The 25,989-nt window shown below is 47.3% G+C and overlaps 1 protein-coding gene across 1 annotated transcript in view; it reads left to right on the top strand.

The window, feature by feature from the left end:
• PYGL (glycogen phosphorylase L) overlaps positions 1–25,989 on the top strand; it is a 99,405-nt gene that overhangs the window by 5,684 nt on the left and 67,732 nt on the right. The window contains exons 2-5 of the mRNA XM_033951915.1: positions 1,400–1,501; positions 4,448–4,526; positions 19,506–19,609; positions 24,880–25,011. Of these exons, the coding sequence (XP_033807806.1) occupies positions 1,400–1,501; positions 4,448–4,526; positions 19,506–19,609; positions 24,880–25,011 (417 nt within the window). The remainder of the gene's footprint in view (positions 1–1,399; positions 1,502–4,447; positions 4,527–19,505; positions 19,610–24,879; positions 25,012–25,989) is intronic.

Here is a 25,989-nt window from a genome sequence, read left to right as displayed (position 1 = left end):
GCTTAGGGTGAGGAGGTTAGAAGTTTAATGCATTCTCAAAGAGGTGGGCTTTTACTCTAGATTTGAACAGTTCCTGGGACTGAGCTTGATGCACTGACCTGTGTCTGGAGTATTCCTGCTCTTCCTAGACTAGAATTTTATTTTAAGAATACCATATAATCATTAAAGTACCCAAATGTTAACTGGTAACAATTAAGTAAGGCAAGAGCGGGCAACCATAGTCTTCAAGAGCCGCAACCCAGTTGGGTTTTCAGGATTTCCACAATGAATGTGTAGATGATGGATTTGTATACAATGGAAGCAGTAAATGCATATTCGGTGTGGAAATCTTTGTAGTCCTGAGGTACTCTGGTTGCCCACCCCTGGAGTCAGGGGTGTAGTAAAGGGGGGTCCGCCCCGGGTTCCATCTTGGAGGGGGGGGCGGTCCACCCCGAGTGCCATCTTGGTGGGGGCGCTGAGACCCATCCTTCCCTGACCCTCCCCTCAACTGCACGTGCGTACCCTTTCCCTTTCCCCGTACCTCTTAAATGTTCCCAGTGCAAGCAGCAACCCCAAACTTTTGCTCATTTCAGCATTGGCTCTTCCTAAACCCGCACCTAGGAAGTGACATCAGAGGAAAAGCCAACGCTAGTGCGAGCAGCAGCTTGGGTTTACTGCTCGTGCCGGGAACATTAAAGAGGAAAGGGGAAGGAGTGTGGGAGTGGGCAGAGAAAGCAGGGGAGGGGCGTCTCTCACCCTCGCTACACCACTACCTGGAGTAGATGATAGTAAGTAGAAAGTATTTAACATCATAAAATTGCCTCTGCTTAGTTTTGTGGGGTTTTGTTTTTTTTCTTGGAAACATTACATTTAAGCTTATATTCCACAGGTACCTTTACAGTTCTTTGCAAATTATACCAAGAGTAAAATACTGGACAATCCCCAGCTAATTATAAAATTCAGAAAGCACAACTCAATTAAATAACAATAAAATTACATAAAAACACATCTGTTAAGAAAGTTTTACTTAAGAGCTATCTGAATAAAGATAATCTTTGTAGCAGGCTTATATTAGGGGGAAGAGAATTCCAGACCAGGGGCGCTTGATATAAATATAGTTTTGTTTCATGTTTTGTATATCTCAGTCCTCTGGACTTGAAAAACAATTTTGTCCCTAAATTGATATGCATTAGAGCACAGTTGGATCAAATTGTACAGATAATTTGGTACTTGAGTGTTTGTAAAAAAAAAAAAAAAAGTTACACAGATCTTAAAATGAATTCTGGCTTGTATTGGCAGCCAGTATAAAACTGTAATAGTACTGCTTATAATGTTACAGTAGTTTAAAATTATTTCTGGTGATGGCCCAAATTTTGCCTGTTGCTTTCTGTACTGATGGCAGTCTGCTTCTGCATTTCAGAGGACTTATTACCTGTCCTTGGAGTTCTACATGGGCCGCACCTTACAGAATACCATGATAAACCTGGGTTTACAGAATGCGTGTGATGAGGCAATTTATCAGGTAAGGCAGTGTTGATTAGGAAAAGGAGCTGAAAGTTGGACAGTTTCCTAACAGCCTGTTCATTGCAACAGAAAATGACTTGTTCTCTGAAACAGAGAGGGAGTTGGCTGGAAGTACAGAGCAAGTGCGCTGTCTCCTAAGTGTTCCCATTGGCACAAGGCCCTGTTATCCATTCTGAAATATTGTCAGATAGGGGCAGAATAACAGTTGCTTTTAACCAGTATTTCTAGTGATGTGCAGGGAATCCGCTATGAAGGAGGATGCTCGAGCTGTGTGAAGTGGAAAACAGCTTGAAAAATGGCCTTTGTGCAGGAAACTGTTGCAGTTGTGAAATATAAGCATACGAACAAGCCTTTTTAAAGGATGGGGAAAGAAAATGTCCTCTTTACTTTCTGAGAAAGGGGAACAGAAATATCTAAAACTGGCAGAGGTCAAATGTACATAGTCAAGGCCATGGTTTTTTTTTTTTCCTGTCCTGTCTGATTTCATGGGGTCTGTAAATATTTGCTCTCAGCTGAATGTCCCAGGATGTATGGTATGTAAACTTTCTAAAAGTCCCTGCGAGATCTAGAGATTGGGGGATTGAGGGGAATGTGCACTTCATCCCAACTGAACTCGCACAGGAATAGAAAGTTCTTTCAGAAGGGGACATTTTGGTAAGAAATAGGACTCTTCCAAAATAGTCAGTGAGAGGATAGCCTGGAAGCCAAGAATGTACATGACCCCAAAAATTCAGCTCATTTATTGCAAGTACTTATAGTCCACTTTTAAAAATGTGTTGTGGGAGACCTTCATGTGTTCTACCCCCCCCCCCCCCAACACACACACACACAGGCTATGTGGGTAATCTGAAATGGTCACTGAAATTTTAGGCACTAGTATTTTTGTGATAAGTGTGAATGCTCTATTTGCAACTACCATATGTGGCACCCATTGACAATCAGTTCTTAACACCCCCTCCTCTATATAAAAGTCATGGTTCTTGGTAATAACCTACAAGTCGCACAAGTGTGTACCTAGGAAAAGGCAGCATCTTAAACATTGTAGTGAGCACTAGAACATCAATACACCCATTGTGAAACTAAATAAGCCAGATTAGTACAGATCAATCCTTACCCAGTATGGAATTTAAGTAATCGCAAGCTAAAAATAGAAACATGTAGATAAAGTTAAACTGAACCACCAAGAAGCCATACTCTGCATACAAAGCAACACCACAGAAACAGTGAGGCATGTCCCTTAATATTGTGCAAAATATAAAGATAGCACATGCAAATTTGACAAGAACTGAGAAATAACAATCATCACTTTACAAATAAAAACAGAAAATAAGATAATACCATTTTATTGTACTAAAGCATTTTTTCAATTAGCTTTCCGAGATCAAAACTTCTTTCCTCAGGTCAGTAAAGTATACTGCTGTTACAATATCCTGTCCTGACCTTAGGAAGGGAGTTTTGATCTCTGAAAGTTAGTCAATGCTGGGTTACGCAATTGATCTGTAAAGTGATGCTTCTCAATCCTTTTCTGAAGGCACACCTAGCCAGTCAGGTCTTCAGGTATACTGCAGTGAGTGTGCATGATCTACGTCAAGCATTGTATACAAGACTGTGTTGCCTATTCACTGATTTGATTTAATGACTTAATAAACCATGTACAGTCAAACCTCGGTTTGCAAGTAACGCAGTTTGCAAGTGTTTTGCAAGACGAGCAAAACACTCCCGCAAACCTTAACTCGCAAAACGAACACTGTGTCCCCCCCCCCCCCCCGCGCTAACTGGCATCGCACCCCCGTGCTAGAAGCGGCATCCACCCGCCCGCCCACCGACCCAAACAAGCTTCTTACCGCATCTGCTGTGTGCCGGTGCCAGTTAAGGAAAGATCCTGCCTCTTGCCTGGGCTGGGCCTTGAGCATCTGCACATGCTCAAGACTTTCTGGCTCTCATTCTCTCAAAAGTTTAAAAAATATATATATATATTTTCCATAAAATATCATATCAAACATCTCAACAATAACAATTCTAATAATAAAACAATGAAATCTCAATGAACCCTAATTAATACATACAGCTAAAATATATCAAGCATCTCAACAATAAAAATTCTAATAATAAAACAATGAAATTTCAATGAACCCTAATTAATACATACAGCTAAAATATCATATCAAGCATCTCAACAATAAAAATTCTAATAATAAAACAATGAAATTTCAATGAACCCTAATTAATACATACAGCTAAAATATCATATCAAGCATCTCAACAATAAAAATTCTAATAATAAAACAATGAAATTTCAATGAACCCTAATTAATACATACAGCTAAAATATCATATCAAGCATCTCAACAATAAAAATTCTAATAATAAAACAATGAAATTTCAATGAACCCTAATTAAAACATACAGTTAAAAAATGTTGGCAATATCTGCTGAAAGCTTAGGAGCCCTCCTCCGAGTCCACACCGAGCAATTCTGTATGACTGAGATTTGAATTGTGGGAATGGCTTGTCTGAAAGAGTTCATGTTCTGCTTTTACTTATTGTCAAACGATAAAATTAGATTTTACCCTCAGAAAAATAGATCCTCCCAACCTTACAAGATAAACACTGCTCCGAGGCAAAGTCCTCTTTCCCGTTTTAGTTTCCAATCTAACACACTTAAATTAATACTGGAAGGCTTGTAAAAGAACCAACTCAACTCTTGCTTTGGGGAAATGCTGTATGGGCTGTAATTATAGAAATGTGCTTTGCTCTGACTCTTCGGCAGTGCCCTACCAGGGTGATGAGATTTTTCCGAAAGCTGTGTGCTCATCTGTTGCCAGACAATATTTCCTGCTTGGCACTGGTACTTTTTTTTTTTTAAACTACTTTTTCTTAATGCTTATGGAATTTAAGCAATACTTGAAAAGTATTTAAGGGTGTTTTTAAACATTTCTTTTAAGCTTGGACTGGACATAGAGGAGCTAGAAGAGGTTGAAGAGGATGCTGGCCTTGGTAATGGTGGTCTTGGCAGACTTGCAGGTAAGAGCTTGGTTGCACGAGACCATCATGTGCATGCATGCCCTTTCCCTGTCATCACTCTGAAGTGTGCATTCTTTAAAATATAAGTCCAGACACTGCAAGAGACCTGCCACAGCTAAAGGGTCAGTACTGTAGTGGAACACTTGCTTTTAAGAGAGCAGTTTACTTATAATCCCTTTCTGAGAGCTTAAAGACATTGCTGCTTTTTTTGTGTGTGTTTGAATCTTTGTTAAGCAAAAATAAAATGCTACAAAACAAGCATATATGAATATTAGGAAAGGGATGGCAAATAAAAACAAGAATATTGTAATATTTGTATTGCTCCGTGGTGCAATCTCACCTTGATTATTGCATTCGGTTCTGATTGTCGTATCTCGGAAGAAAAAGATAGTGGAATTAGAAAAGATTCAAAGAAGAGCAACCAAAATAATAGAGGTTGGAACTCCTCTCGTATGAGGAAAGGCTAAAGAGGTTAGGGCTGGAGAATGACACGGGGACAAATTTTTTCCCGTCCTTACGCAGACTCATTTTCCTGTCCTGTTCCCGCAAGTTCTTTTCCTATCTCTGCCCCGTTCCTGCAAACTCTGTCCTCATTTGCACAAGCCTCAACACTTTAATATCATAAGTGCTTGAGACTTGTGTGGTTAAGGCAGAGCTTACAGGAATGAGGCAGGGATAGGATCAGTAACAAAACTCTCGGAGACGGGGAAATTGAGTTCCTGCGGGGACGCGGACAAATGTGTCCCTGTGTCATTCTCTAGTTAGGGCTCTTCAGCTAGGAAAACAGACAACTGAGGGAGGATATGATTTAAAGTCTACAAAATCCTAAGTGGTGTAGAACAGGTACAAGTAAATCGATTTTATTTTTTTATTCTTTCAAAAAGTGCAAAGAACAGGCGACACTCTGGGCAAGTCACTTAATCCCAAATCATGTTTAAATTCTCAAAAAAAGACACAAATTAATTGGCAACATCTTCCTGCTCTTGTTTAAGCACTTTAAATTGTATTAAGGGGAGAGCCTCAGATCCCCGTGCGTTGCTAGATTTTACAACAGCACTAGAAAGGGAATAAATCCTCACCGGCTCTGAATCCCCCTCCTGTCCTGCTAGATGTTTCTTTACTTCTTCAACAACCAGCTCAAAACATCATGATTTTTTAACATTTCAAAAAAAATCAAGCTACTTAGCTGCAGGGCTGGTGGTTTAGGTGAGGACTGGTGGGGATAGAGTAACAGTCCTAAATCACCAATGACCCCTGCCCTGCAGCCAAGTAGCTTGATTTTTTTGAAATGTTTAAAAATCATGATGTTTTGAGCTGGTTGTTGAAGAAGTAAAGAAACACCTAGCAGGACAGCCAGGATGGTCTTGGGGCTCAAGGATCTCATGTATGAAGAAAGATTTAAAAAATTGCGGCTGTATTCACTTGAGGAAAGAAGAGAACGGGGAGATATGATTGAAACATATAAGTACATCACGGGATGCATCGAGTCAGAAGATGATATCTTCTGGCTCATGGGACCCTCGACCACCAGAGGGCATCCGCTGAAAATCAGGGGAGGGAAGTTTCATGGCGACTCCAGGAAGTACTTCTTCACCGAAAGAGTAGTGGATCATTGGAACAGACTCCCACTCCAGGTGATAAAGGCCAGCAGCGTGACGGATTTTAAGAGAAAATGGGATACTCATGTGGGATCTTTAAGGGAGTAAATTCAGGGGAGGGGATACTTGGAATGGGCAGACTTGGTGGGCTATAGCCCTTTTCTGCTGCTTTTTTCTATGTTTCTATGACAGGAGGGGGATTCAGAGCCGGTGAGGATTTATTCCCTTTCTAGTGCTGTTGTAAAATCTAGCAACGCACGGGGATCTCAGGCTCTCCCCTTAATACAATTTAAAGTGCTTAAACAAGAGCAGGAAGATGTTGCCAATGAATTTGTGTCTTTTTTGAGAATTTAAACATGATTTGAAAAAGGTATTTGTTTTAGAATTTGATTGTTTTTTGATTGTTTCTTTCTGATTCCTGTATATGATTTTTGGTGATACAAGTCACTTAGGGCTCCTTTTATGAAGGTACGCTAGGGTTTTTAGCGCACGCACAAAATTACTTAGCGCTATAGCGTGTGGTAGTCGAAAATCTACCGCCTAAAAAGGAGGTGGTAGTGGCTAGCGCGCTCGGGAATTTAACATGCGCTATTGCGCACGTTAAGGCCCTAGAGCATCTTTGTAAAGGGAGCCCTTAATCCCCCATTCCTGCAGGTACATTAGGTAGAGTGTGAGCTTCCCAGGACAGATAGAGAAAAATGCTGAGTACCTGAATGTAAACCATTTAGGCTATAAGTGGTGTATAAATACTAAAATAAATAGCTTTAAAACAAATAAGAGAAAATATTTTCACTCAACAAATAGTTAAGTTCTGGAACTCGTTGCTGGAAGATGTGGTAACAGAGGTTAGTGTAGTTGGGTTTAAAAAAAAAAAAAAAAGGTTTGGACAAGTTCCTGGAGGAAAGATCCATAGTCTGCTATTGAGACAGATACAGGGGAAGCCACTGCTTGCCCTGGGATCAGTAGCATGGAATGTTGCTACTGTTTGGGTTTCTACCAGGTATTTGTGACCTAGATTGACCACTATTGGACCATTGGTCTGACCCAGTATGGCTATTTTGTTCTAATCTTCTTAAATTGATAATAAACTTTGACTTTCAACAGTACCTAGATTTTGAGATTAAAGCTGACTTGTGCTGTTCACCACTTCTTTCAAATTGGTCGGGTTTTTTTTCCAACTGATAGCTTAGTGAAATGTTAATTCTTTCCTATTCAGTTTTGTAGTTCCTTTAACTGTATATTTTGTCTGTATACTACTTTTGCTTCACTAATCGGATAAAGTGGTATAATAAGTCACAAATAAAATGAGATGAAGTGGTGTAAAGCAGATCTGTTGAGGTAAATTGCAGTATTCTGTACTGACAGTAAATATTGAAGGAGGACAGTAGGAGAGACCTGTGTAGGCAGCATTGCAGACTGTCCAAAGGGTAGTGGGAATGCCAGTGTGGTACCCTGTGTGAGCAGCCTATGGCTGTTATCCCAGGACAAGCAGGCAGCATATTCTTAACACATGGGTGACGTCACCGACGGAGCCCTCGGTACGGACCTTTTTAACTAGAAGTTTCTAGTTGGCCGCACCGCGCGTGCGCGAGTGCCTTCCCGCCCGACGGAGGAGTGCGTGGTCCCCAGTTTCTTCGTTTCCGCGGAGCGAAGAAGACGCGTGTGTTTTTTCAACGGCCGTTGAAACCACTTTTTTGCCTTCCCGCTCGCGCTTTTTTCCTTATTTTTTCTTTCTTTACCTTCGGGTTTATTTTTCTTTGATTTGCAAAAAAAAAAAAAAAAAAAAAACTTTGCTTTTTCCCTTTTTTCTTTCGTTTTGCCCCGGCGGGGCCTGTTGCCAGTATACAGGCCTCGGGCTTCGATTTTGCGGAGGCTATCTTCCCCTTCATGCCCCCGCAGGTCGGTTTTAAGAAGTGCCAGCGGTGTGCACGCCCGATCTCCATAACTGACCCACACAATTGGTGTTTGCAGTGTCTGGGTCCGGAGCATCAGGCGGACTCCTGCACCCGCTGTGCTACTCTTCAAAAAAGAACCCTTAAAAACCGAAGAATTCAACAAACTCTCCTCTTCGGCACCGAGTCGGCGATGGACTCCTCACCTTCAACGGCGGTACCTCAAAAATCGGCACCGTCGACCTCGACACCGACCGACCCCGCATCGGCGTCGCTGGCGCCAGGTAAGCCGGCTAAGAAGCCTTCCTCTTCCCTCGAGCGCCCTCCAGCTACGGTGACGACACCGTCCCTACCGGCATCGCACCGGTCCCGCAAACGCTCCGCCCCGATCTCGGTGAGTGCCTCGTCATCGGCCTCCTCATCGCCGGGGCGTGGAGCGGCATCTAAGGAACCGAAGAAAAAGAAAGCGGTTCCGATGCCACCCCTAGATGACCGTATCTCGGCCATCTTAAAGGCTCAACTCCAAGAACAGTTGAAGAAACAGCTTGAGCAACTGTTGCCCACTATCCTGGCACCGCTCCTTCCGGTACCAGACCGGCCCGAGCCCCGCACCGAGCCCCCGGTGTCCACCCCTTCGGTACCGGTGAACACATCCATGCCGATCCTTTCGGCCCAACAACTTCAGGGCGATCCGGTGGTTCATTCTCAGGCCACATTGGATCCTCCTCGGCACCAGGCGGTACGGCATTCTTCTCGGGACCGAGATAGACGCCGGTCGTCCTCCCCTGGTACCGTTTCGGTGCGCTCTGGAAAGTCTTTGTCCAAAACTCGCCATACCGCGCCCTCCACCCCGGTGTCTTGACATGCACCAGAAGTCAGGGACCCTGACTTATGGGAGGAAACTCCTCTCGGTACCGAGGAGGATCCCTCCTCATCTGATGAGGAACCATCGGCACCCGATGCCACCTCTAAACCAGAGCAGTCCTCATTTTCTAAATTTTTGAGAGAAATGTCTGCTGCCCTGTCCCTTCCTCTGGAATCTGACTCAAAAAAGTCTCAAGCCTTTCTAGAGGCTCTAGACTTTGAGCAACCTCCTAAGGAGTTCCTCAAGCTTCCCGTCCATGACATCCTACGGGAAACGTTCTACAAAAACTTGGAAAATCCCCTCACGGTACCGGGAGCCCCCCGTAAACTGGACAACCTGTACCGTGTCATTCCCATTCCGGGATTCGACAAATCTCAATTGCCCCATGAGTCCCTTCTGGTCGAATCCACCTTAAAGAAGACTCAGGGCTCCAGTGTCTATGCCTCTACCCCTCCTGGCAGAGAAGGTAAGACCATGGACAAGTTTGGCAAGAGGCTTTACCAAAATGCCATGCTTGCTAACAGGGCAAACAACTATTCCTTCCATTTTTCCTTCTATCTGAAACATTTGGTCCAACAACTGTCTGCCCTCCAGAAGTACCTCCCTGAGCGCAAGGTCCCGCTATTCCAACAGCACATCTCTGGCCTTCTCCAAATGCGCAAGTATATGGTCCGCTCGATATACGACTCCTTCGAGCTCACCTCTCGGGCCTCTGCCATGGCCGTAGCCATGCGTCGCTTGGCCTGGCTCAGAGTCTCCGACCTGGACATCAACCACCAGGATCGTCTGGCCAACGCCCCCTGTCTCGGGGATGAACTTTTTGGAGAGTCCCTGGATTCCACCACCCAGAAACTCTCTGCCCATGAGACCAGGTGGGACACCCTGATCAAGCCGAAAAAGAAGGCTCCGCCTGCCCGACCCTATCGGCCTCAAACATCTTATCAACGGAGGTTCTCAGCCAGACCACTCAACCCGCCTCCCCAGCAATCTCGGCGACCCCGTCAACAGCAACATCATGCTCAGGCTCGATCTCAGGCCACTCAACCTTCTAAGCCTCCTCAGCCTGCTAAACAATCTCAGCCCTTTTGACTCTTCTCTCCAGGGCATAGCCAGTCATCCACCCTTGCTACCTCTTCCACAGCCCATCGGAGGTCGTCTCACCATTTTCTCCAGCCGTTGGGAAGTCGTCACGTCGGACCAGTGGGTCCTCAACATCATCCGCCACGGCTATTCTCTCAACTTCCAGACTCTGCCTCCGGACAACCTTCCCGTAGAGTCTGCTTCACACTCATCTCAAACCCCCCTCCTCCTGAGGGAGGTTCAATCCCTCCTCCTTCTCAATGCCATCGAAGAAGTACCTCCAGATCAAAGGGGTCAGGGATTCTACTCCCGCTACTTCCTGGTTCCCAAAAAGACGGGAGACCTCCGTCCCATTCTCGATCTAAGGGACCTCAACAAGTGTCTGGTCAAGGAGAAGTTCAGAATGCTCTCCCTTGCCACGCTTTACCCTCTTCTTTCTCAACACGACTGGCTATGTTCCCTGGACCTCAAAGAGGCCTACACTCACATCTCCATCAATCAGAATTCTCGCCGCTACCTACGGTTCCAGGTACTGCACCACCACTATCAATACAAGGTGCTACCGTTCGGCCTAGCTTCCTCACCCAGGGTCTTCACCAAGTGCCTTATAGTGGTAGCGGCCTTCCTCAGGTCTCACAACCTCCAGGTGTTCCCCTACTTGGACGATTGGTTGGTGAAAGCACCTTCGTCTCAACTCGTGCTACAAGCCACTCATCACACCATCTCTCTCCTCCACCTCCTGGGGTTCGAGATCAACTACCCCAAGTCACACCTGCTTCCCACCCAGCGACTTCAATTCATTGGAGCAGTTCTGGACACCACGCTAATGAGGGCCTTTCTCCCCTCCGATCGCCAGCGGACCCTGCTCCATCTCTGCCGTCAGGTACTCATGCACCCCTCCATTCCTGCCCGACAGATGATGGTCCTACTGGGTCACATGGCCTCGACGGTGCATGTCCTTCCTCTGGCACGTCTCCACCTTCGTACGCCTCAGTGGACTCTCGCCAACCAATGGTCACAGACTACGGACCTTCTTTCTCGTCCCATCTCTGTGACATCATCTCTTCAGCAATCTCTCCAATGGTGGTTGAACTCCTCAAATCTTTCCAGGGGTCTACTTTTTCATCTGCCCCCCCACTCTATGATCATCACCACAGATGCGTCCCCCTACGCGTGGGGAGCTCACCTAGGAGATCTACGCACCCAGGGACTTTGGACCCCACAGGAGCGTCGTCATCACATCAATTTCCTGGAACTCAGGGCCATGTTCTATGCCCTCAAGGCTTTCCAACATCTCCTCTGCCCTCAAGTCCTCCTCCTGTGCACAGACAATCAAGTCGCCATGTACTACATAAACAAGCAAGGCGGCACCGGATCTCGCCCCCTTTGTTTGGAGGCTCTGCGCATCTGGACCTGGGCCACGGACCGCAATCTCTTTCTCAGGGCGGTCTATATCCAGGGCGAACAGAACTCTCTGGCCGACAATCTCAGTCGCATCCTTCAACCTCACGAGTGGACGTTGGACCCTCCGACTCTGCTCTCCATCTTTGCTCGATGGGGCACTCCGCAGGTGGACCTCTTTGCAGCACCTCACAATCATCAGCTGCCCCAATTCTGCTCCAGACTCTTCTCTCCTCACCGTCTGGCCCCGGATGCATTCCTGCTCGATTGGAGGGATCGGTTCCTGTATGCCTTCCCTCCACTTCCTCTGATGTTGCGGACCTTGTCCAAACTCCGCAAAGACCACGCCACCATGATTCTTATCGCACCTCGGTGGCCTCGCCAACACTGGTTCTCACTCCTGCTCCAGCTCAGTTCCAGGGAACCCATTCTACTTCCTGTGTTTCCTACTCTACTTACGCAACAGCATCAGTCTCTACTACATCCCAATCTGTCTTCGCTCCACCTGACAGCTTGGTTTCTCTCGGGCTGACCTCTCCGGAGAATCTATCTCAACCGGTCCGCCTCATTTTGGACGCTTCCAGGAAACCGGCCACTCTCCAATGTTACCATCAGAAGTGGACCAGATTTTCCTCCTGGTGTCTCCGGCATCATCAGGAACCCACCTCCTTAGCGGTGGAAACTGTCTTGGAATATTTGCTCTCACTGTCCAATGCTGGCCTCAAAACTACCTCCATCAGAGTCCACCTCAGTGCCATTACTGCGTTTCATGAGCCTATTCTCGGTAAACCCCTCACGGCTCATCCTCTGGTTTCCAGATTCATGAGAGGACTCTTCAATATCAAACCGCCTCTCAAGCCTCCTCCTGTCGTCTGGGACCTGAATGTGGTTCTCTCAGCTCTCATGAAACCTCCGTTTGAGCCTCTTGCCACAACTTCACTCAGACTTCTTACCTGGAAGGTGCTTTTCCTAATTGCCATCACCTCTGCCAGGAGGGTTAGCGAACTGCATGCACTGGTTGCCGACCCACCTTTCACTGTTTTTCACCATGACAAGGTTGTTCTACGTACCCACCCTAAATTCCTTCCCAAGGTGGTCTCAGCTTTTCACCTCAACCAGTCCATTGTGCTGCCCGTCTTCTTCCCTAAGCCTCACTCGCATCCTGGGGAACAGGCGTTGCACACGCTGGATTGTAAGCGTGCCCTTGCTTACTATCTTGATCGTACCAGAGCTCACCGAACAGCCCCTCAGCTCTTTTTGTCTTTCGACCCCAACCGTTTGGGTCGTCCTGTCTCCAAACGGACACTTTCAAATTGGCTTGCTGCCTGTATTGCTTTCTGCTACGCTCGGGCCGGTCTCTCACTGGAAGGAACTGTCACGGCCCACAGAGTCCGAGCTATGGCTGCTTCTGTAGCTTTCCTCCGCTCCACGCCCATCGAGGAAATCTGCAAGGCGGCCACTTGGTCCTCAGTTCACACGTTCACTACTCACTACTGTCTGGATGCGTTCTCCAGACGGGATGGACACTTCGGTCAATCTGTGTTACAAAATTTATTTTCCTAATGGCCAACCATCCCACCTCCCTCTTTGTTAGCTTGGAGGTCACCCATGTGTTAAGAATATGCTGCCTGCTTGTCCTGGGATAAAGCACAGTTACTTACCGTAACAGGTGTTATCCAGGGACAGCAGGCAGATATTCTTACGTCCCACCCACCTCCCCGGGTTGGCTTCTTAGCTGGCTTATACTAACTGGGGACCACGCACTCCTCCGTCGGGCGGGAAGGCACTCACGCACGCGCGGTGCGGCCAACTAGAAACTTCTAGTTAAAAAGGTCCGTACCGAGGGCTCCGTCGGTGACGTCACCCATGTGTTAAGAATATCTGCCTGCTGTCCCTGGATAACACCTGTTACGGTAAGTAACTGTGCTTTAGGAACCACGTCCTCCAGCTGCTAAATTTTGAAAAGAGGAGACATGATCGAAACATGCAAAATACTGAAGGGAATAGACTTAGTAGATAAAGACAGACTGTTCACACTCTCCAAGGTAGGGAGAACGAGAGGGCACTCTCTAAAATTGAAAGGTGATAGATTCCGTACAAACGTATGGAAGTTCTTCTTCACCCAGAGAGTGGTGGAGAACTGGAATGCTCTTCCGGAGTCTGTTGTAGGGGAAAACACCCTCCAGGGTTTCAAGACTAAGCTGGACAAGTTCCTCCTAAACTGGGACGTACACAGGTGAGGCTGGACTCATTTTAGAGCACTGGTCTTTGACCTGAGGGCCGCCGCGTGACCGGACTGCTGGGCGCGATGGACCACTGGTCTGACCCAGCAGCGGCAATTCTTATGTTCTTAAATGCTTAGTAAATAGGGTCCATAGTCTATTAAAAAGGTCTTCCCATATAGTGCAAATGTGTTTATGCTTTCAATATACTGAAAGCCAAAGTAAATAGTTGATTTTAAAGAAAATACTGTCCACAAAAATTAGTGTTCATATTTACTCGGAAAAATGGTGTCGTGGTTTCCACTGGAACAATTGCTCATGCCTACTACTTATGGGGAATTTAGGAAACACCTAAAAACATATCTGTTCCTGAAGTATTTAGGCAACTAACCTGTACAATACTACTCTACAATAACTGATCTCTAGTGCTGTTAATAACTAGCTTCTAACTTTGTTAATTCTACTCAATTTGTAACATCTTTTAACCATTGTAAACAGCATAGACCTTCACAGTCCTGTGGTATATAAACTGTTATTATTATTTTTTTTATCCCAGGACAAGCAGGCAGCATATTCTCACATGTGGGTGACGTCATCCACGGAGCCCCAGCGCGGACAGCTTCTCAAGCAAACTTGATTGAAGTTTCAAGTTTGCACACTGCACCACGCATGTGTGTGCCTTCCTGATCCACTAGAGGGCGCATACCCTCCTCATGGTCCTCAGTTCTTAGTTTTCCGCTGAGCCAGAAAGACCCTGTCTCTCTTCTCTGCGTTCTTCTAAGTGCCTTTCTGGCACCGCGGCTTCTTTATTTTGTTAAGGAGTCGCTGTGCGTTTGTTAATTGATCGTGTATTTCTTTGTTTCAAAAAAAAAAAAAAAAAGGACTTGTTATTGTGTTTTTCCTCCGGCAGGCCTTTCTGGGGCCTCAGCCATGCGGCTAGGCCTCATTTGCCTGCAGCTGTATTTTCTTCTTCCCTGGCCTCTCTCTGGGCTCACCTTGGGTGAGCAGAATGGCCGGGACCCTCTTCCTTCGTTGGAATCGGACTGTGCAGCTTCGATCACCGGTAAGTTTTTCTTTCTTTCCTTCTTCTAGGTGCGTTACCTTGGTAACGCCACCGGCTGAGTCTCAGGCATTCCAGGCATCGAGTGCGATCGTGCCCGCCTCGACGAGACCTCCGATGCGTGCCTCCTTTCATGGGAATACTCTTCACGAGGTTGCCCTTATGGAGCGTACTGCTGCACCTTTCTTACCAGTTTCATTGGTACGGTGCCGACTTCTGAACCTCGACTTCGGTGTGCCTCGACGTTGACTGGGGCTTCGTGCCTCGACGTCGACTGAGGCCGCGTTCGTCGACGGAGGCTTTGTGCCTCGACGTCGACTGAGGTTTGGTGCCTCGACGTCGACGGAGGCTTTGTGCCTCGACGTCGACGGAGGCTTTGTGCCTCGACGTCGACGGAGGCTTTGTGCCTCGACGTCGACGGAGGCTTTGTGCCTCGACGTCGACGGCGGCTTTGTGCCTCGACGTCGACGGAGGCTTTGTGCCTCGACGTCGACGGAGGCTTTGTGCCTCGACGTCGACGGAGGCTTTGTGCCTCGACGGAGGCTTTGTGCCTCGACGTCGACGGAGGCTTTGTGCCTCGACGTCGACGGAGGCTTTGTGCCTCGACGGAGGCTTTGTGCCTCGACGTCGACTGAGGCTTTGTGCCTCGAGGTCGACTGAGGTTTTGTGCCTCGCCGTCGACTGAGGCTTTCGGCCTTGACGTCGCCTGAGGCTTTCGGCCTCGAGGTCGACTGAGGCTTTGTGCCTCGCCGTCGACTGAGGCTTTCTGCCTCGACGTCGCCTGAGGCTGTGTGCCTCGACGTCGACTGAGGCTGGGTGCCTCGGCGTCGTCGGAGGCTTGGTGCCTTGGTGTCGACGGAGGCTTTGTGCCTCGAAGTCGTCTGAGGCTTGGTGCCTCGACGTCGACTGAGGCTGGGTGCCTCGGCGTCGACTGAGGCTGGGTGCCTCGGCGTCGACTGAGGCTGGGTGCCTCGGCGTCGACTGAGGCTGGGTGCCTCGGCGTCGACTGAGGCTTGGTGCCTCGAAGTCGTCTGAGGTTTTGTATCTCGGCGGCGTCGGAGGCTTGGGCGCCGGCGCGACGTCTCCTGAGACTTGTGCCTCAACATCGTCTGAGGCTTTGTGCCTTGACGTCGACTGCGGCTGAGGTTTGCTGCCTCGAGGTCACCCGGGGCTTGGTGTCTCGGCATCGATGGATGCTTTGTACCTTCGACGTCGGCTGAGCCGATTGCTCCGCGTCGCCTGATGCTTGTGCTTCGGCGTCGACTGAGGCTGAGGGGCCTCATCGTCGGCTGGCGACCGAGGCTTCGTGCCTCGCCGTTAACTGAAGCTTTGTGACTGGGCGTCGCTTGGGGCTTTGTGCCCTTGGGTTGACTGTGGCCTTGTGCCTCGGAGTCGACTGGGGTTTTGGGCCTCGGCGTCGACTGCGGGTGTGCGCCCCGGTTTCGACAGGGGCTTCGTGCCTCGACTTCGTCTGTGGCTCTGTGCCTCGGCGTCTCCGGCTCCTATTTGGTTGTGGTGCGGAGTTTGGTTTCCTGGTGGAGACTCTCTCCCTGCTCCCGCTCTATTGCTCCCGCCATGCGTCATTTCGCTTGGGGCAGAGTGGGGCTGTGGACCCTCCAGGTTCGTCTCACCACCTTCCCTTGCGTGAGTACTCCGTTCCTTGAGGCCTCTCTTGCCGATGCCACTAACCACCTTTCAGACCGCGACCGGTCCTTCGCCTATCGGGACGCCTTCAGCTGAATCCCTTCTTCCTTGGTGGTTTTGACTCTTTCTCCGGAGGGGCCCTCCGGATACCCTTCTTGGGTTATCTCGGCCTCCTGCGCGGCAGTCGCTATAGCTGCAGCGGCTTCGGGTTGAGGTCCAGCCGGCTTCGGCGACTCCTGGCCGTCTTTTGGACTATTCTCGCATAGCCTCCGGGCTGCTCTCTTCTGGGGATTTCTCCCCTCCCTTCGGGAGGGGTGTCACCGTGTCTCCGCACTGGGAGTTTAGCCTCGCCTCTGTCGGTTGGGCTTTCCCATTCTCCGGGCTACGTCTGGTCCGGGCCCTTCGGGACCTGCACTAGTTTCTGATCTGGGAGCGTTTCAGTCTCTGTCCGCCCCGGTCTCGGGAGTCCGTCTGGGCGGACCTGGACCCAGTTTGTCTGCGCTCCTTCTTGTCTCGACCTCATGGAGAGGGCCTTGTCTGTTTATACCGGACGATGGTCCCTCTGTCCTCGGTCCGCCTCCGGTCTTTTCGGCCACTGCCTCGGCAGGCCGCCTGTCTGCGCCTGAGTCAGCTGGTGACTCAGCGGTTTTCGACCTCGGCCGAGCTGATGCTTTGGGATCTTGGGTCTCCACGGTTCATGTCCCGATGTTCGCCTGGTTTCCTCTTCGTGTTCCCCACTGCACCCGAGCATTTCAGTGATGGCAGGATAGGGATCCCGCTTCCCAGCGCTTGGATCGGATTCTTTGGTCGGGTGCGGACTGTCGCAGCCGCATCAATCTGCTGCAGCTCCGGGCCATTTTCAATGCCGGGACGGATTTTCGTTATTGGTCGATGGATTGCGGGGTCCTGGTGAGTCCCGTCATCCCGGGGGCGATGTATCCTGTGACCAAGCCAGGGTGGACAAGGTTCCCTGTTACTTTGCAGGCGAGCCCTTCGTCTTTGGCAGGGGGCGTCACCCCGCTACTTCTTTCTTTGGGCGGGGTGTTTTCGGGGCGTGCAGCATTGTCTGGTGGACACGTTGCGTCACCCCTTTTTAGCCGCATGAATGGTCGCTCCATTCTCAGACTCTGCGGCATGTGGTTGCCTGGTGGGGAACCCCACAGGTAGTTCTGTTCGCTTTGCCCCTCACTCACTGGTTGCCTCGATCTTGCTCGAGGATGTTCTCCCAGGGTTCGCATCGAGGTGGATGCTTTCCTTCTCGATTGGATGGGCAGGTTCCTCTATGGGTTCCCTTCCCTTACTTTGTTACTCCTCCTGTCGGTCTGCGCCACCATGTTCTTGATGGCTCCTCGGTGGCCCTGGCAGCTGCGGTTCTCCCGGCTCCTCCAGCATGTCAGGGAGCCTCTGTTCCTACCTCTGCTCACTTCTCTGCTGTCTCAGAGTTGAGGTTTCTATTGCATTCCATTCTGCAGTCTCTACTCTTATCAGCTTCGTTCCTCGCAACGTGCCTCCCTCCTTCTGTTTCAAGTCGGTGGGGGTGTTTTCGAGGCCTCTCGAAAGATCTCCACTCGGCAATGCTATTCCCAGAAATGGTCCTGATTTGCTGCGTGGTGTGCTGAGCACCGCATGGATCCGCTCTCTGTCTCCTTGCCTTCAGTGCTGGTTTATCTGTTTCTCTTGTCTCGGTCTGGTCTCGAATTGACATCTATTCGAGCCCACCTCTGTGCTTTTGCTGCCGGTCATCGGCCGCTTGATGGGACGCTTCTCTCCGTCCATCCGACGGTTCCCCGCTTTATGAAGGATCTCTTCAATGTACATCCTCCGCTCAAAGCCCCTCCGGTGGTTTGGGATCTTTGTGTGTCCTGACTCAATTGGTGCTACCTCTATTGATTCCATTGCTAGAGCTCTTTGAATTATTTCACCAGGCAGGTGGTATTCCTGGTTGCTCTCACGTCTGCTCGCGAGTCAGTGAGCTACAAGCTTTGCTTGCGGAGCCGTCTTTTCCTGTATTTTTTCATGCACGGTGGTTCTGTGTACTCAACCCCAGTTCTTGCCCAAGGTGGTTTCGGACTTTCCGCTCCCTCATTTCATTGTTCTTCTGGTCTCTTTCCTGTAGCCCCACGAGGTGGCGCTTTACACACTTGACTGTAAGAGGGCGTTGACTTTTTATCTTCAACGCGCTCAGTCTCCTCAGACGGTTCCTCAATTGTTTTTGTCCCTCGACCCTAATCGGTTGGGACGCCCAGTTCCAAGCGCAACTTGTCCAACTGGTTGGCTGCTTGTATTTCCTTTTGCTACGCTCAGGCTGGTCTCGAGCTGCATGGTCAAGTTGCGGGACATATGTCCGAGCGATGGCGGCTTCTGTAGCTTTCCTCAGGTCGACGCCTATCGAGATTTGCAAGGCTGCCCCTTGGTCTTCGGTTCATACTTTCACCTCCCACTACTGCCTGGATACTCTGTCCAGGAGCGATGGCCAGTTTGGCCAGTCGGTTTTGAGTAATCTGTTTTCTTGAATTGCCAACTTCCCTCCATCCCTTTTTTGGTTAGCTTGGAGGTCACCCACATGTGAGAATATGCTGCCTGCTTGTCCTGGGATAAAGCACAGTTACTTACCGTAACAGGTGTTATCCAGGGACAGCAGGCAGATATTCTCACAACCCGCCCGCCTCCCCGAGGTTGGCTTCTTTGCTAGCTATCTGAACTGAGGACCATGAGGAGGGTATGCGCCCTCTAGTGGATCAGGAAGTCACACACATGCGTGGTGCAGTGTGCAAACTTGAAACTTCAATCAAGTTTGCTTGAGAAGCTGTCCGCGCTGGGGCTCCGTGGATGACGTCACCCACATGTGAGAATATCTGCCTGCTGTCCCTGGATAACACCTGTTACGGTAAGTAACTGTGCTTTTTCTTCTCTCTGTTTTTGTTTTTGAAAAACAGTATTGCCTGGGAATTGATTTAACTTCAAACTGAAAATGATGGTCCTTAAGTATCCAGTCACTGGATTAACAGTGTCTGACTCTATTAACTGGATACTTTTATAGCAGCACCTAGATGGCACTGGGTATCCAGAGTGTGCCCAAGATGAACTCTGAATGGATGCCTGTTTTGCATGTGTGCAATCAATTCATATTGATATGCTTTAGCAGGACTGATTTCATAAGGATGTTTTTGCTGGAATATTCTCTTAAGTACGTATTTTACTCTCCTTTTATTGACAGCATGTTTCCTGGATTCCATGGCAACCCTTGGGCTTGCTGCCTATGGATATGGCATTCGGTATGAATATGGCATTTTTAATCAGAAGATCAGAGATGGCTGGCAGGTATTAACAAGAACTTCTTTTCTGAAAAAGTCTTTAAGCAGTTATTTTTTTGTTGTTGTTTGGCTGTCCATTTTTTTTATGGTCATTTTGCTCTGTAACCCTCTCCTTTACTAAGCCATGGTAGAAGTTTCGAACGCAGCCCAGAATGATAAATGCTCTGGCATTGCTCATAGAAATTCTATAAGTGTCGGAGCATCAATGGAGCATTTAGCACACCGGGCGGCTTAGTAAAAGGTGGGGGGGGGGGGGGTAAGTTAGTGTTTCTGGGTTGCACTATAATTGGGTTTCTTGTAAATTGGCATACTGGCAGAAGTGTGAATCTATTTAATGCAGAAGTGTCTCCTAAGGTAGCTATGGTACGAATGATTTGCAGAAATTGGATAACTCTAGGTCTAATAGATGCTGGCATTGTAATTTAGATGCTGGGACTTTAGATTATTTACTTTTTTTCTGTCCCTATATAAATGCATTTTGGAGGTTAATTTGGTCCCAAATTAATTCATTGTTAGAAAATCATGTTGCCCTATCTTATGATACTATTTTATTTGGTACATTAATGAGATTTAAGAGTCAAATTTCAGCAAATAACAATAAACTTTTGCTAATACTGACGGGGATTGCCATTCAACATATTACTGGAAATTGGAAGGATTATACTAAACTTAATTATACCTTTTGGTGGAATTCAGTCTGTCATATTTATAAAATGGAGAGAGTGCTTGCTATACAGCAAGGAAATTACAATAATTTTAAAAAGATTTGGGGGCCATTGATTACATATTGTAATGACTAGACACTTTAAACACCTTTTTATTATATAGGAATATGATTAGTGTGGTATTGGGATGTATGATATATGTTTAATTGGCTTATTCCTAATAGAAGGGATGTGGAGGGAGGGTTTCTTTTTTATGCTTACTGATAATAATATATAAGAATATCAAGTGATTTGTAAAAATTCTCTGATTAATTATTGTACACTTGTTATAAGATATGAAAATGAATAAAGATTTATAAACGAAAAATTTTTTTTGCCTATACCCTGCAAGGGTTTGAAGTGATGGCTCTCAGCATGCAAACACAGTAGCAAAGGTGTTTTTATTATTATTTTTTAGTTTTAGTATGTTTATTGAGTCTTGTATAAAGAAAAATGAAAAGGTACATTGGCTTTATTCCTTAGCTAAAGGGATAAGAGATGTGTATAAATAATCCCAGAAGAGCTCATGCAGCTCTGGAGTAAAGCGGGTGAGCTGCATAAGCTTTATACTTAAAGCTTACTGTATCCCTGGGCTGTTCTTGGTTTGTTTGTTTTTTAATGGTTTTTCTAGTACAATATATGTAGCAACTATCATGAAGATGCAATAATTATTTTTTTGCGAATCTTTATTGAACAATCCACAAGTAATTACAATAACATTTCAAACCAGTCATAGAGTAGATTATAACAAGCACCTTTCCCCCACCTATCATCTTATCCCGCCCCATCTGCTTTTACCTCACTTTATATATGGAACTGCATAAAACCCACCCTCCTTATAGACAACTTAATCACAATTAGCATTTCAAATCCTAATGGTGAGATCACTTCTTTTTACTTGCTCAGAAGTAGCAGATGGCAGTCCCCCAAGTCTTGTCAAATAGGTGTTTATATCCATTTCTTCAAAAACTTGTCAACCTCTGCCAACAAATTCTGTACCCAAATGGTGCATTGACTGATACCTGTTCTTTAAACTTCAAGCATTCTAAGACCACATTGAAGCACTTCTTTCTCCCTCACTTATTCTAGTTCTTCCTCTCTGATGCTGGCATTGAGTTTTGGCCACTGTGACACTTACACATCCGGGGGAGGGGGAGGAGGCTAGCGTTATAACTGCGCAAGTGATATACATGTGTACTTTTCATTTCACACTTACGTTCATTTTGAAAAATCTAGGTAAGTGAAGTTATCCCAGGAAAATTCCTCCTCAAGTTTACATCTGTGAACTTGTCTGGCCATTTGATTTTTATTTATTTAAAAAATTTCTATACCGTTTACAATTAAACGGTTTACATAATTTACATACAGAATTTTAAAACAAAAACATGATAAAATAAACATACAGGCAAACATTAAAAACCGTGACTACAAAATAATACCATAACTTTGTATAATAACGATCATAAAAAGTTCATCAGCTCTACCAGAGAAGAAAATTATTACTAGAAAAAGGCATCTACAAATAGCTGCGTCTTAAATAATTTTCTAAATATAGGGCTCCTTTTACGAAGCCACGTTAGCGGCTTTATCGCACGCACCTTTTCAGCGCGTGCTAATCCCCGCGCTAGCTGAAAAACTACCGCCTGCTCAAGAGGAGGTGGTAGTGGCTAGCACGGCCGGCAAATTAGTGCGTGCTATTATGCGCGTTAAACCGCTAACGCAGCTTCGTAAAAGGAGCCCATAGCCCTTATTAGTGATAACTTCCAAGCAATACAGCAATAAACTATGTAAACCTATGCAATACAATGCGGCCTCATCTTTTAACAACAAACCCATCCACTTTCCCATCACCATCCCTGTACTGTAATTAAAATTCATATATTGTAATAGCTGTAGATAACTACAAATGACTCTTTTCCCCAGAATTGAAATATGTAAAAAAAAAATAAAAAAAATATCAAGGCTACATGCTAAACGGCGAAGAGGTTCTAAGCTCTTATACCTCCTCACCACACTGGCCTAGTAAGGGGAGCATTTCTGACACAATGGGGTGTCCATCCCTCCCATATGAAATATCTGTACTTGAGTAAGATAGGCCCTATGGACTATCTGAAATTTGGCCATTTGATTTGAAATGAATGCACACTTTTGAAAATACAAATGCATGTGCTAACTCCACCCCAGGAGAACTTTTTCTAAATGCAAGTGAGCCTTATGCTCATGTTAGCTGCTTAAAAATATATTTTGCCTCTTGGTTAATTTACTATAAGTTTTTATGTAATTTTTTCATATTTACTTCTACACTTTTAACCATTATACATAAGAACATAAGAATAGCCCTTTTATGTACCTTTTCTCGATAAATATTGTAGTTCTCCCCCTCTTCCTATTGTATCTCCATGGTTTTAATAGTTACGTACGTTAAAAAATTGTTTGTCTTTTGTACCCCTGTAAATGTTTTAATTATTATTGTACAACGCTTAGTATCTTAGGATAAGCGTTTAATCAAATACATGAATAAACTTGAAACTTGGGTCAGACTAATGGGTCCATCTAGTCCTTTATCCCATCTTCACAATAGCCAATCCAGGTCACAAGTACCTGGCAAAACCCCAAATAGTAGCAACATTTTCGAGCTATTGGTTTGATACAGTCTAAGAATTTGTTAAGAGTACTATGCATAAGTTTACCCAAATAAATATTATTTTTATTTATTAATTTTTCCATACCGGTCTCCCAGGAGAGCTTAGAATGATTTACATTAATTTATCCAGGTACTCAAGCATTTTTCCCTGGCTTTTATAAAATTGGCTACCCTATACACTAGTAATGTACTGCTCTGCCCATGGAAATGGCCTTTAAATGCATCTTCTGTAGTAGAAGCAAATAGGAAAAGCTTGAGAAGCACAACTTACAGTATGTAATTTTTCCCAATGTCACTATTTTTGTATGTGGTTAAATGTGTTGCCTGTGAATTTTTAAGAGAGGCAGTGTATGTGTATACAGTGACGTAGTAATGGGGGGGCAGTCCGCCCTGGTTGCCGTCTTGCTAGGGGCGCTTGCAACCCACCTCCCCCCCTGCACACACATTCCCCTTGTCTCCCCCTGTACCTTTTTCACTTCTCTGGCGCAAGCAACATTGCTGCCCACGTCTGCATCAGCGTTCTCTCGAATATCACTTCCAAGTCCTGCGCTTAGGAAGTGACGTCAAAGGGCGAGCCGGTTCATAGACAACCCCGCGAAAGACGAAGGCGCGCGCCGACAACTGAGCGCAAGACGGAGGCGCGTGCCAAAGAAATTACAGTTTTTAGGGGATCCGACAGGGGGTTTTGTTGGGGAGCCCCCCCCCAGTTTACTTAATAGAGATCGCGCCGGCGTTATGGTGGGTTTGGGGGGTTGTAACCGTTCACATTTTACTGTAAACTTAACTTTTTCCCTAAAAACAGGGAAAAAGTAAAGTTTTCAGTAAAATGTGGGGGGTTACAACCCCCACAACGTGGCGCGATCTCTATTAAGTAAAGTGTGTGGGGGGGGCCCACGCCCCCCCCTGTTGGAGCCCTAAAAACAGTAATTTTGTGCGGCGCGCACCCCCGCGCTGCGCTCAATTGTCTGGGCGCGCCTTTGTCCCGGCGCGCTTTTGACCTGACACCGGGCGAGCCTACACTGATGCAGGCATGCTGCTCGTGTCAGAAAAGTTGAAAAGGTACGAGGAATGAGAAGGGTGTGCGACAGGGTGGGTGGGGGGAGGGGCACCACCACCCCAGGTGCCTCTCCCCCTCGCTATGCCCCACTGTGTGTATAGGTTATGTTTTTGTATTTTAGAGCTGCCTTTTATGGTTGGTCTTTTATGAGGACTTTACTGTGCAACTTATTCTTTGAGCTTAGTTTGGGTGGGGCTGTCAGGTTTTGCATGTGAGCAGTTTGCAGGGTGTATTTAGGGGGGAAATGGAAGCAATTTGGAGAGTGATGGGGCCATTGTTGGTGGTAGTTATTTAGAGTAGGGCAATCAGGTTTTAAGTGTGAGGCAGGAAGAGACAGTTTGAAAGGAGGAATTAATTAATTGTTGTTTCACTACATGTAAGTTTGTATGTTACAGCAGCAGGAACAGGAAGTCCTTTAGAAATGCACCAGATCATTTTTTATTTATTTATTTATTTATTAAATTTTCTATACTGTTGTCCCAGGGGGTCTCCGAACAGTTTACCCTGAATTTATTCAGGTACTCAAGCATTTTTCTCTGTCTGTTCTGGTGGGCTCACAATCTATCTAATGGGGCAATGGGGGAATTAAGTGACTTGCCCAGGGTCAGAAGGAGCAGAGTGGACTTGAACCCACAACCACAGAGTACTGAGGCTGTAGCTTTAACCACTGTACCACACTCTCCCCCTTTGTAGGGAGCCTTTTTTGCTAATTTTGGTCCATTTCCAAACATGTCAGTTTGCGTGTTGGGGGGGTTGTAGTGATTTTACCCACATTCCCAGTTTCATCCCATTCTATTAAATTATTGGAGCATTATTTTGCTTCCTGTGTGTGTTTTCAAAACTTCCGTTTTTTTATACTCAAATCTTTCTAGGTGGAAGAAGCAGATGATTGGCTAAGACACGGGAACCCCTGGGAGAAGGCGCGTCCTGAATATATGTTACCTGTTCACTTCTATGGAAAAGTCGAATGCAGTAACACTGGAGCTAAATGGGTTGATACACAGGTACTTTGCATGTTTAAATAATAATAATAGTACCGTCTTTTCACGCAAATAACGCGCACCCGTATAAAACGCGCACACGGGTATAGCGCGCAGAAATCACGATGATATGTACAAAAACTTTGGTATACCGCGCTCACGGGTATACCGCGCATGCTGCCCGACGCTCCTTTCGCCCGCCCTGACTTTCCGTGCGCTGTCCCGACTCTCCGTTCACCCCCCCCTGACTTCCGTGCACTGTCCCCCCTTGAAGGTCTGTCCCCATCCTGAAAGCCTGATGCCCCCCCCCCCCCCGACGTCCGATACATCCCTCCCCCCGAAGGACCGCCGATTCCCCAACAATATCGGGCCAGGAGGGAGCCCAAATCCTCCTGGCCACGGCGACCCCCTAACCCCACCCCGCACTACATTACGGGCAGGAGGGATCCCAGGCCCTTCTGCCCTCGACGCAAACCCCCCTCCCCCCAACGACCGCCCCCCCCCAAGAACCTCCGACCGCCCCCCCAGCCGACCCGCGACCCCCCTGGCGACCCCCACGACCCCCCCACCCCCCTACCTTTGGTAGTTGGGCCAGAAGGGAGCCCAAACCCTCCTGGCCACGGCGACCCCCTAACCCCACTCCGCACTACATTACGGGCAGGAGGGATCCCAGGCCCTCCTGCCCTCGACGCAAACCCCCCTCCCCCCCAACGACCGCCCCCCCCCAAGAACCTCCGACCGCCCCCGCAGCCGACCCGCGACCCCCCTGGCGACCCCCACGACCCCCCCACCCCCCTTCCCCGTACCTTTGGTAGTTGGCCGGACAGACGGGAGCCAAACCCGCCTGTCCGGCAGGCAGCCAACGAAGGAATGAGGCCGGATTGGCCCATCCATCCTAAAGCTCCGCCTACTGGTGGGGCCTAAGGCGCGTGGGCCAATCAGAATAGGCCCTGGAGCCTTAGGTCCCACCTGGGGGCACGGCCTGAGGCACATGGTCGGGTT

This window comes from Geotrypetes seraphini, chromosome 7, assembly GCF_902459505.1.
Source record: "Geotrypetes seraphini chromosome 7, aGeoSer1.1, whole genome shotgun sequence".
Lineage (NCBI taxonomy): Eukaryota > Metazoa > Chordata > Amphibia > Gymnophiona > Dermophiidae > Geotrypetes > Geotrypetes seraphini.
This window is presented reverse-complemented; position numbering and strand designations above follow the sequence as displayed.